The sequence below is a fragment of the Panthera uncia genome (genome assembly GCF_023721935.1).
Source record: "Panthera uncia isolate 11264 chromosome A3 unlocalized genomic scaffold, Puncia_PCG_1.0 HiC_scaffold_11, whole genome shotgun sequence".
In the NCBI taxonomy this organism is placed as follows: domain Eukaryota; kingdom Metazoa; phylum Chordata; class Mammalia; order Carnivora; family Felidae; genus Panthera; species Panthera uncia.
This window is the reverse complement of record NW_026057578.1, coordinates 83,441,844-83,454,770: the sequence shown is the minus strand read 5'-3', so window position 1 is coordinate 83,454,770 and position 12,927 is coordinate 83,441,844. Positions and strand designations below refer to the sequence as shown.

Genomic DNA, 12,927 nt, shown 5'->3' with positions numbered 1-12,927 from the left:
TTGCATAGAACTTTCCCTTAAATCTTAAGATTCACCACAATACTGTCATAGCTATTGTTCACATGTTATGAACTTGGGAATTGAAAGTCTAGAGAATTTAAGTAACTTGTGTAGGCCACTCCTCGAGTAGGTGGCCTACAAATCCATATTCATTAATAAAAATAAATATGTGAGAAAGAGAGTCGTATATGACTCTACATCTGCATATAATCAGCCAGAAATAGTTTCAAGAAATGAAAATTACTCTGCATCAGGGAGTAAGAAATTTCTAATTCTAACTTGGGTAGTAAGATCTCATTGTGAACTGCAATAATACAAATCGATTTTCTAACCGACTGAGTAACAGACTGCCAAATATAAAATCATGGCAAGCAATGATGGTTCCTGTAATAGTCTAGCTTGGGTTTCTTTATTTTTCAAACCATATTTTTGAAGGAAGCAATAATGGACTTTTCCTATCCCAGTCTTTCTTTGAAGGAGGCTTTCCAGACCCCAGCATGAAAAAAATGTATAAAAGCATAACATGACCTCTAGTGGACACATGATTCCACAACAGTGTAATTACATGGCAAGCTGTGCATTTCTATAGTATACCAAAAAAAGTGGGTTTTTGTTTTTAAATGTTTATTTATTTATTTTGAGAGATGGGGGGTGGGAGAAGAAAGGGAGGAAGACAGAATCCCAGGCAGGCTCCGCAGTGTCAGTGCATAGCATGACACATGGCTTGAACCTATCTATCAACCATGAGATCATGACCTGAGCCAAAATCAAGAGTCAGACCCTTAACCAGCTAAGCCACCCAGGCACTCCATGTATTATCTTAAGTCTTCACAAAACCTGAGGAGAAGACATTATTACCTTCATTTTGTAAGTGAGAAATATAAGTGCAGAGAGGCTAAGCAACTACTTCTAGTTACACAGCCAATAAGCAGCAGGACCAGGACTTGAACCCAAGGAATCTGATTCTAGGGACAGGACACTCTTGCTTTTAACACTGTATTGCCTCCCTCATTATCATTACATAAAATATAATTTTTTAGATTATTTACCATCAGCTTAACTATCTAAACTAGAACATACCAAAGAACTGGAAATAAGGTAGAATGACTATTTAACAAGCAAGTAGACATTCTGAGAAAATCAAGCCCTAAATGAAATTCCAGAAGGTCTTGGGACACCTGGGTGGCTCAGTCGATTAAGCGTCTGACTTCGGCTCAGGTCACGATCTCACAGTTTGTGAGTTCAAGCCCCACATCAGGCTCTGTGCTGACAGATCACAGTCTGGAGCCTGCTTTGGATTCTGTGTCTCCCTCTCTCTGCCTCTCCCATGGTGACGTCCTTTCTCTCTTTCTCTCAAAAATAAATAAACAGTAAAAAATTAATAAAAAAAAAAAATTCCAGAAGGTCTTCAGGTTTCCATTTATTCATTTATTCTAATGTCATACCCAAATCTAACAAGCTGTGTTATATGAATTTGCAATTCTCTATTCACAGCAAACAATAAAGTGGATAGGGTTTAACAGGCAGTGCATTAACACTGGGGGAAAATGATTGCTATTGGTCTGTAAGTAGAAAGAGAAAGGCTATGGAAAAGCAAAGAAACCCAAAGACTCAGAAAGAATGTACTGGCTAGAAGCTACAGAGAATAGGGACAAATGGCACAGCATACTTCAAAAAGTACTACTTACACTTACCAGGGTCTACTTATTGATTACCCTATTTAAATGAAAATTTCATTTGACAGTCAGACATTTCACATCTTAAGAAAGCCATAAAAATAGTTAAAATAGAGGAATTCCCATTTCCTAGCAAATAACTGCAGTCACCTAAATACTAATCATACCATACAAAAAAATCAGAGATCAACAAATAAACACATAAAACCACCTACATTCCATATGTAAAGCACAACTAGGAGACAGAGATTACCACAAACTTTACATATAGGAGGGGAAAGAAACACCAAGTGCAGATCAAGCTTCAAGGCAAGTGATAACTGGGAGGAAGAGAAGAGAGGGAATGAGAACCTAGGGGTGGTGGGGCACAGATAGTATCACTCTCAGAAATAGTCACGCCTTGAGTAGGAAATAAAACACATCTCACATCCAGCAGTTCAGTGGTCCAGCAAAACTGGAAACAATTTGGGCATCAATAGGAATAATGGTAACAATGGAATACAAACACTGAATACAAAAATAATCCATGAGTTCACAATGAACTCAAAAAAAGGGCCTGGGGCTAGGGCTGGGAGGAAAAGCCCTTCTTCATAAAAGAATCCCAGCTAATGAAGAAGAAATGATCGAACCAGAAAAATCACTATTTTGCAACTACAAATATAATAATTGACTCAGTAACAGACCAGTGGATGTTAACTTTCAGGTGAAAGCTTGATGAGAAAAAGAATATTCCTGAGGTCTCAAAGCATCATTGCACAGATTACTCACAAAGGGAACTGTGTCTTTTTTGGGGAAGTCTGATAGACACCACCTTTCCCAAGTGACCACCCAACATCGCCAACAACAGCACAAACTCCTAGCTGGGCCTTGTGATAAGCTGCTTCAATTTCACATCGAATATGTAATATTCTTGCCCAAAATGTTTAACCTGAATCCTATTATATAGAAACAATCAGACAATCAAAATTGTGGGCCTTCTTTAAAACAACTGGCCTGGACTCCTAAAAACATGAATGCCATGAAAGACAGAATAGTTCTAGATTAAAGAAGATAATGTTTGATTGGATCCTAATTTTTTTAAATGCCAAAAATGGACATTATTGGAAAAGTTGTGTAAAATTAAATATAGGACCATTAAAATTTACTGTCCAATTATAAATTTCTCAAGTGTGGTAAGTTTATATGTATGTACATAACAGTTTATATATACTTATGTATGTATATATACATTTTATATAAAAATGTTCTTGCTCTTAGGTGATACATGTTGACATATTTAAGGATGAAGAGCCAAAATCCATACAATGTACCTTCAGAAGGGTTCAGAAAACAATACATATATGAGAAAAAAACAAATATATATATATATGAGTGTGTATATATGACAGATAAAGAACATATGGCAAAATGTTACCATTAATCTGCTAAAGACATATTAAGTGTTCATTGTACTATTCTTTCAACTTTTTCTGCAGGTCTGTAATCTTTCAAAATGAAAAGTTGAGGGAAAAATAGTTAAATTTTCAAATATGTTGGTGCCTAAAAGGTTTATTATCAAATTACCTAGAAAATGTAGTATATGATTGCTAAATGACATAAATACACCATCTCAGTAAAATTTATTTACAGTCATCTCAGTAAAATTAATAAGACTCTTTCTATAGTAAATTTTTCTAACTTCTTCGCTTGAGACTGGGTACCACAAACTGGTAGCAGATTGGCTACAAATCATTCAGGCTGGTTTTTTTCTCTCAAGTTTTGAAAAGTGTATGCACCCTCCATCTCACCACAGCGCTCAGCACCCGTACAATCTCCCACCGAACACCTTTCACTCTTTAGTGTATGCCTGGCCTCTGCAGGCATTTGAATTTGCAACTTATGATTTGAGGCACACCTTTTTTAAGATTTTAATTTTTTTTTTTTAGATATTATTTTAAGTCATCTCTATACCCAACATGGGGCTCGAAATCATAACCCTGAGATCCAAGAGACGCACGTTCCCCCAGCTAACCAGCTTGGCAGCCCCAAAACTACACCTATGCTTTCAGATGACAGTTCTTCACATGTGACATCGTATACCAGATGCTACTAGTCGCTTGATCAATAGCTATTCATTTCTTCGTCCATACTAATATCTACTCTCCTTTTGTTTAGGCCAACAAGGTACCCATTTAAAAATATCCAAATGCCCAGAACTCCTCATAGCTATGGATAGCCAAACGACAAGTTCTAGGAAAGGATATGAGAGGGAGTGTGTATTAACGACGTTTTCTAGTTTCCGTATCTGATGTTTTAATATCTGGCACCTTGAACTAAGGAAGGACTACCCCAAGGGTTATCAGGTTCTTAGAGACAGTAAATGACTCACCTGCAAGTATACCTTTCATATGCAAAATAACCAATCTAAAGTCTGTACCCCCAATTATGGCTTTACCTCGCTCTTATGCTGTGCTAATCACCCCAGGACTAGGCATCAGACAACTAGGGACAGCCCATACAGCTCAGAGCTCATAAAATTATTCAAAACTAGACCACCCGACACCTGTTTATCTTGCCTTGCCCATTCATTCCTAAGAAAGTTGTGAGAAAGGCTTTCCTGCAGTTCCCCTAGCTCTCTCTGCCTTCTGCCTCCCACCAATCTCACGTGGCCCTGCATGGCATGGTGTGCCTTTCTTTCTCTTGGGAACTGTGAGTAATAAATTATCTTTTCAGTGGCAATCATCTCATGATCTGTTGGCTTCACCATTCCTGAACAAAACAACAAAATCTCCATTTTAAAACAGTGGAGCTTCTGGAAAGATTATTGTCTTCAAGATAACAAGGAACAGGCTCGAAAGGAGTGGACCTTTTTTTGCCCTGTGCCTTTCTCTTTTCTTCCTGCTTAAATGGGACGCTTCAAAGTACAGCAGCCATCTCGACTGCAGGCATGAATCACGTGCAAAGGATGACCAAGGAGGAACACAGAAGAGCCGGTTCCTTGAGTATCTGCAACAGCCCCGGGCTGACTGCCCCTGAGATTCTCTTACAAAAGAAAAATCAATTTGGTTTGCCACATCTCGGTTACCTGCAGCCAAAAGCAATTATGATTAATATCCTTTACTTCAACAATACTGGACATCTAATAACAAATTTATTTATGTTCAGCCAGTCAGAGAAGGAATAGTAGAAAACAGAGAAGCTAACCAAATCTGTGCATTCAAGCACAAGAATTTTTTTTAGTATTAAAAAAACTGCACAGCATACAGCAGGAGCTGAAGCATACGCAGGCTATAGGGTAATGCTGAAATCACTCCTATCCTTTGTTAACAACAGCTGAAATGACAGAAATTCTCCTTCAGACACTACAGAACAAATGTTTTTTACTTGAATTCTTCATACTGTTTCTTGAATGGGGACAGAACTCTGTCTTTTGTATTGATACAATGTGGATCCCTTCTCTTTGATTTTCTGGTTCTGAATTGAATGTTTCCTGATAAGGACAAGTCCTTTCGCCTTGTCTTCATGTCTCATTTTTAAGACATGAAGTTTGTGCTAGAAGAAAAGATAAAGACATGAAAACATAAAAGAATTGTTTGTGAGTTGTTTGACAAATACTTATTTTTGACATCTACCGAAGTCACACAGAATGAAGATTTTCTTACGCTACTAGCAGAAATGCTTGGATGTTTTGACTCAAGGTCTCTGACCTATTTGTTTATTATTTCCAAAATTCTAAAAATAAAAAACAAACCTGAATAAAATAAAAGCAGAAAACTTACTGGACCCTGAAATAGAATAGACTGGTACCTTTCATTTCATTTTTGCCTATATATATTTACTAAAAAACCAACAACAGTCCATTTTTCTTAAAATGTTTTCCTACAGAAATTTCTGAATATCACAGGCAAGTATAATGTATCTCGTAAATATAATATCCCCATGTAGCCTGGCTCCTATAAACACAAGAACAGAGAAGAGGCAAGATTTGCTTTTTCCAATATGAATTACAGAAGACACCAAAGGGTAAGGTAATAAAATTTTTCTTGTACAATACTTAATAACTTACAGTGCTTTCACACAAGATTGTCTAGTTTGTTCTATTAACAACAGACAAATAAAAAATAGGCAAATTCAAACTTCCATGGTAGAGAAAAATTAAAAAAAAAAAAACCCATCTGGTAGGAGATTTGAATCTGTATCATGAGAAAATGCATAAACCTAAAGAAGCATAGGCTCTACTTTAGGCATAGTTTGCATAAAATATCTTCCTCAAACTTTTGTGTGTATATGTGGCAAGTACATAAAACCTAAAATTAAGACCCAAATTAAACAGACTCATTGTTGACAAACCTGTTGATGAAGCATAAAAGTTTCGTATCTAGAGTGCTTCCCAGTTACCAGATCCAAGATCCACTCCCCAGAGCTCAATCTACCTTGAGACTCTGTCAAAACATTAGATAAGTCAATCTTATTCCTCAAAATTGCAAAAGTTAGTTGACACAAGGTGTTTAATGTTACCATACTTGGAATGTACCAAAGTTCATTTTTCTGATATTAACAAAGGGCAAGTTTGAGGAAACAAACATAGGCTCTCTAGAGAGATTCCAGTAAGCTCTCTTTAAAAGGTTATTAAAACACTGGATGTGAAATGGTCTTTGAACTTGTGAAACACTTTCCCATAAGACCAATGGTATAATAGTAGTTAGGCTATCAGGTTACCTCACAACTATCTATTTAATCCACAATACTGATGAAATATGGATCACTTAGATTTTAAAAAGTAAAATGCAATACCTGCTGAGCTCCTAATTCAAGGTTGCTGAATAGCCAGCCAATATGATAAAACTGGGCTGACTTAATGCCACTGAGGTTTCAACTCACCCAACCTGCTTGGCTTGCAATGCTACTTGTGAAGTGAATGCTATACAAACATAAGAACATTATCCTCACCAATGATATGATAGATGGCATCATAATAGAGACAATACAATGAGTAAAAACATAAGCAGAGCTTAGGAAGACAAAACTGGGTTGAAATCTCCACTTGGGACTTCGATAAATTAAAGTTTCTCAATAAAATTCAGTTCAGCAAAAATGTCTTAAAAGACTTATTCTGTGCCAAGCATTCTTAGTGTGTCCAGAAGTGGTTTTCAACTCTGATTTCACAACAGAATCATCTTCAGAGCTTTTAAAAATACAGATACCCAGGGACGCCTGGGTGGCTCAGTCGGTTAAGCATCTGACTTTGGCTCAGGTCATGATCTCACGGTTCGTGAGTTCAAGCCCCGCCGTGGGAGCCTGCTTCAGATTCTGCCTCCCTCTCTCTGCCCCTTCCTAGTTCACACTCTGTCTCTCTCTCTCAAAAATAAAAAACATTAAAAAAATAATAATAAGTAAATAAAAATACAGATACCCAAATGCTACCTACAAGAATCAAAATACCAGTGGAAGGAACATAGAGAGAGGTACAAAAGCATGTGAGAAGATGGTATATTCAGGCTGAGTAGTACGTGGGAGATAATTTGGAGAGATTGATTTAGAAATAAATATATGTAAAATATACAGGAATATACATACATATGAAAAGTAATTCACTATGCACCTATTATAATGTCCAAAACCCAAAGCACTGAGAACACCAAATGCTGGTGAAGTTGCGGAACAACAGGAAATCATTCATGGATGGTGGGGATGCAAAATGGTACAGCCACATTGAAAGACAGTTGGCAGCTTTTTACAAAACTAAACACACTCTTAACATATGGTCCAGCAATTGAGCTCCTTGGTATTTACCCAAATGAACTGAAAACTTATGTCTACACAAAAACTTGCACATGGATGGTTGTAACAGCTTTATTCATAACCGCCACAACTTGGAAGTAACCAAGATATCCTTCAGCAGGTAAATGGATAAACTGTGGAACATTCAGATATTGCAATATTAACCATCATTAAAAAGCCATGAGAAGACATGGAGGAACCTTAAATACCATTACTAAGTGAAAGAAGTCAGCCTAAAAAAGTCTATATTTACATACTGTATAATTCCAACTATATGATATGCTGGAAAAGGTAAATTATGGAGACAGTAAAAAGTTCAGTAGGTTGGGAAAGGAAGAAAGAACAGAAAGAGCATAGAGGATTTTTAAGGCAGTGAAACTATTCTGTGTAATACTACAATACCTGATATGTGTCATTACACATTTGTCAAAACCCACACAATGCACCAGGAATGAAGCTTAGTGCTAAACCATGGACTTTGAATGATAATGACAAGTCAATATAGGTTCATTGGATATACCAGTGTGGTGCAAGATATCGACAGCGAAGAAAGGTGGGGTGAGGAACAAAGATGAAAACTCTCTGTATTTTGTACTCAATTCTGCCATGAACCTAAGACTGCTGAAAAAAATAAAGCCTATTTTAAAGAAGAAAAATAAATACTGTAAAAGCAAAGTCCATAAAAGTTAAAAGGGGATCAGTGATGTAATGTGATTATCCCACAAGCCTGGTCAGCACTTACCCAATCACCCAATCGGTCATACACTTTCTGTCTCGGACCCGGGAAATCATACATCCACTGAGCCTGAAGGGCCTTTCCCTCTCTACCACCCACTCTCCACCTACCAAATAGCTAACTGTTCTGACACTCCAAAGACAACTCAATGTCACTGAGTCAGGAAGCCTTCCCTAACCCCTCATCTTAACTGTGGGTTCCTTCCTATACCTCTCTGTATCATGTTAACATCCTTTTCTGTTTGGCTCATAGTACTGAAACAAAATTTTTAATTAAATGTGACCTTTCAGAAGTTGGAGGTTATATCTAAAAATCCAGATTTCTTACTACTCTCCTTTTTTTTCTTTTTTTTTTCATGTTTCTTACTAATCTTGAAAATAACCATAGGACTTTGTTACCAGGTGGGCATGGGGGTGAGTGGCAGGGACCACATTACAGGTCATTTTCCTTGTGGCCTTCCCAACACTAAGGCAGCTGTCATCTATGACACTGCTGTGATTTATTTACCATCATCCCTGCGCTGTTTTTCCTACACAGTCCCATTTCATTCACTCAGGTGCCTGCCTGGTTCCAGTTCCCATTTGAGGTGGCAAATGCTATTTAGTTACTTGTTTCTCTGACTCTCATACCTAGGAAACTAAGTTTCTTGAGAGTAATGACTTGTTTCTCTTTCATCCTTCCATTCTGACTACAGTATATATTGAACTATTTTCTGAATTCACTAAATGAAAATGAAATAGGAAATGGAATAGAAAAAAATGCTAACATTCAATCCATCATGAATGTTGCTCTGAAAGCTTTAGCAGTTGGTAGCACTGCTTCTTTGTCATGCTTAAATTCACTTCAAAATTCTATATCCTTTTCAAACCCAAGTTACAAGTAGGCTCTTTTTGAGGGTTGGAAGAATGAGAAGCAGAGACACAGAAAAGGAAGAGATCATGTCCTTTGAAGGCCTACTATGTGCCAGACACTGTACTAGACTAAAAAGGTGCAGGAGATGGAGGGGATACCCAGCAGCTAGGAGTGCTTGGCACATCCCTAGGGACCAGATAGGACTAGGTTCCAGAAAGGCCAGTGAGATTCTGCAAAAGGCACAAACAATACAGAGTTGCCAGGCCAGGGAGTGGTTACTGGCTACTTTTGTATAAACTTTGTAGGACACTTATAGCATTCTTAGAAATGGTGAACTGATACCAGGGAAGGTCTATATTAGAGTCCATGACTATCCCCACCCACAACCAAGGGCCTCTTCTCTTTTCAATTAAAGCAGTAGATTCTATTACACCTGCCGTTAAGACTCGCTAGATAGCTGGCATTGTCCTTTTTCCTTGGAGGAAACAGATTAGAAACGAATGTGTCATATAATCCCCATCAAAACAGAAAAAGGGAAATTTGAAATTAGAAACGGTGGTTTTCATTTAAGAGTATAATCAGCTTTTTAAAAAGCGTATATAATCAGCTTTAGAGAAAAACTATAAAGCAAATAATTTGGCCTAAAGGTACTCTTGAGATGCTATACTGTAAAACCTTAACTGAAGTTAAATTTTTTACTTAAGATAAATTATAGTTTCACATATAGTTGGAAGATATAATACACAAAGATCTCTTGTACCATATCTCCAGTTTGCCCAGCAGTAACATTGTAACACTATAGTCCAGTATCACAACAGGATACTAATATTGATACAGTCAAGATACAGAATATTTCCACCACCACACAAATCCTCATGTTGCTGTGTTATAGCCATACCAGTCTCCTTCTGCTCCCCTCGCCACTTCTTTTAACTCCTGGCAACCACTAATCTGTTCTCCATGTTTACAATTTTGTAATTGCAATAATGTCATGTAAGTGATTTCATACAATATGTAACCTTTGGGATTGGCTGACTTCAGCCAGTATAATTCCATGGAGATTCATCTTGGTGTAAAACCTTTAACTGGTATGGATCATAAAACACAATTACAACCTGGTAAAGTAACCAAGACCTCAGGTTCCCTGATGACTCCCACTAAAGTAAATGTCACAAGAACATTAAATTTCACTGTACTCTGTTATCTATAAGTGGTCTTTATATGTGCTCTCCTGCCACTGTAAAGACAAAGACATTCTCATCAATTTGTTTCACCACCAAGCCCATTTTACACATTGGAATTAAAAACCTTTATGTTTGTGTGGCCATGAACGCTTGTGAAACTTGTCTCCAAAAAAACATAACCTGTTAAATGAGTTCAAAAATCATTATTAATCATTAAATATTAATGATTAATAATCACATTATGAGTAATTTACAATGAACATCCTGAGTTTTCCCACTTGAAGTAAGTCTTTGCTCTCTCACACTACAAAAAAAAGCATCACTGGAATAATTGCTGTTTGAAATAGCACCTTCATGTTGAGTTTTAACCACTGCAAAGAAAGAATATCTTTTTTAAAAAAACACAAGCTGATTTGTTCTTCAAATTTTTCCTTTAACACACTTAGGACACTGTTCATAACCACTTCTAATATCTGCCAAACTTGGCAAGAGATGTCATCACAGAATGATTATTCGAAAAGGAGAAGCAAAATTCTGACCAGACAGACTAACTTTCTACTCCTTACTATTTGAAGACAGGAACCAAGTAGGCTCATCTCACATCAGCAAGCCTATAATACAAAGATCAAGCTCAAGTAATGAAAGAGTCTGCAACCTGTTGCCATGTTTATAAAACACAGGCCTAAAATTCATCGACCCTTAACCAGAAACACAGTACTCTATGGGTGACACAATTTGTTAAGCAAATCAAAATTCACTTGTCAACAGACATAAGGTTTCTAGATGAAGCACATACTCTGTTAAATTTCATATGTATATATATACATATGTATATATATGTATACACACACACATATATTTAAATATATATGGAGAAAGGAGGAAGGGAGGGAAGAAGGAAACAAATCTCTCAGGTAGTTCTCTCAAATTCAAATGTTTGTGTAAACTAACAAACTATGGGGAAAAGTAACAATGTTATTTAAACATTTAAGTAATTACTTGTCCAGTAAAAAAAAATAAATACCAGGTGAACTTCAACTGTCTCAATAACCTTACTGCATATCCATATATGTACACACACACATGCACATCGATTAGGACTGACCTCTGCATCAGAACCCCCAAGTACCACTCCTTTTCCTGCGCCAAGAGGGAGCCTAAGGCTAATAATATCAATGGTTCCATGTAGACACTGGAGGCTAGCCAGGATAACAGTCCACACTCCTCACTTGCTGGCATTAGCTCACTGACACAGGTTTGTCTCCAGAGGCCAAGAGAAAACTCCTAGAGGGCAGAGACCTAAATCTCATTCATCTTTGTAACCCCACAGTGCTACCATCTGCAAAGGTGCTGCGCAAAGTGGGCACTAAACAAAATATGCTGAATGTTACAAAAAATAATATATCTGTTTTAGGTAGAGATCTATAAAATTTAAGAATGCAACAGGAAAATTTCCTGACTCCTAAACATCCCAAAGAGGGTGGAGAATATATAGCTTAGTGGCACTACATGTCCAAAAGCTTATTTGCACCCTTCAAATAACCGCTCTATGGCTCAATTTTCTCTTCTGAACAATGAAGATAATAAGAGCACCTAATTCCTAGGATTTTGAAGTGATTAAAAAGTTGGGACACGTAAAGTCCTTAGATCAATGTCCGGAACACTACACTCTACTTTAAGGGTTAGCTGCTGATATTACTGAAAAAGACTATTCCATAAAAGTAAGGCCCATACAGTCCCACAAGAGGCCAAAAGCTTAAAAGAAATCATTCTAGGAAAGAAGATCAGGGGTTGGCAAACTTTTCCTGTAAAGGGCCAAATTCTACTGTAAATACTGTGGCTTGTCAGGCCAAGAGGCAATATCCTCAACTCTTGGGCCAACTGTTCTTCCTAAAAGGCTAATAGGTTTTTTGTTTGTTTGTTTACATTTCACATTTTAAAACTTAAGAACCATCCTTAGTACATGGCTCCATACAAAAACAGCCTGGATTTGGACCCAGGGCCATAGTTTGCTGACCCCTGGATAAGATTATAATGATCATACAAATCAGTGCTTATTAAGGGCACCACTATAAAACGTTTGTGAGCTGTTTAAAGTTGACTGAAAACCGTGCTGCTCCCTAGCTTCTAAAATCCAGACAGGCAGGGCCGGGTGGTAGGGAAGCCAGAAACGGGGCTTCAGGAGACAGCCAGGATCTCGCACGGCTCTCCGGGTCCGGCCGAGCCCCCTGCCACACTTACTCGCAGCAGCGGCCCGCGGCCGATCACCGTCTCCCCGGGCGCCAGGGCCACCCGGGGGCCGCCATCCTGCGGTTGCAGCTCGAAGCCCCCGGACATGGCGGCGAAGACTACACCCCTTGGCAAGGAGACGGTCCCCGCAGCCGTTTCCGCCTTCCATGGACACGCACAGGGCCTAGGCAGGCCCTCGGAAAAATGCAGGGGGAGGGGGAGCACAAGCTCCGCTCGGGGGGTGTCCAGGCCTGGCACGGCAGGAGCTCTGGCGCCGCAGCAGGAGCCCCGCCTCTCCTCTCCGGCCAGTGACGCGCTCCGGGATTCCTCCAACACTCCGCCTCAAAATTATTTTTTAAAAGCCCCGGCTAACCACCCCACCACCCCGCTTTCTCACCGCCCACCCGTCACAGGGGACGTCGGGCCTTGTAGTCCGTGGCGCCCTCCTTCTCCTCTCTTGCTGAGTTGAGACGCCCAGATAAAACTACCA

The 12,927-nt window shown here is 38.5% G+C and overlaps 1 protein-coding gene across 1 annotated transcript in view; it reads right to left on the bottom strand.

Annotated features, from left to right (window-relative positions):
• APLF (aprataxin and PNKP like factor) overlaps nucleotides 1–12,768 on the bottom strand; it is an 82,875-nt gene extending 70,107 nt beyond the window's left edge. The window contains exon 1 of the mRNA XM_049651561.1: nucleotides 12,450–12,768. Coding sequence (XP_049507518.1) covers nucleotides 12,450–12,545 — 96 coding nt within the window. The 5' untranslated portion in view covers nucleotides 12,546–12,768. The remainder of the gene's footprint in view (nucleotides 1–12,449) is intronic.
• Between the last annotated feature and the right edge of the window lie 159 nt (nucleotides 12,769–12,927).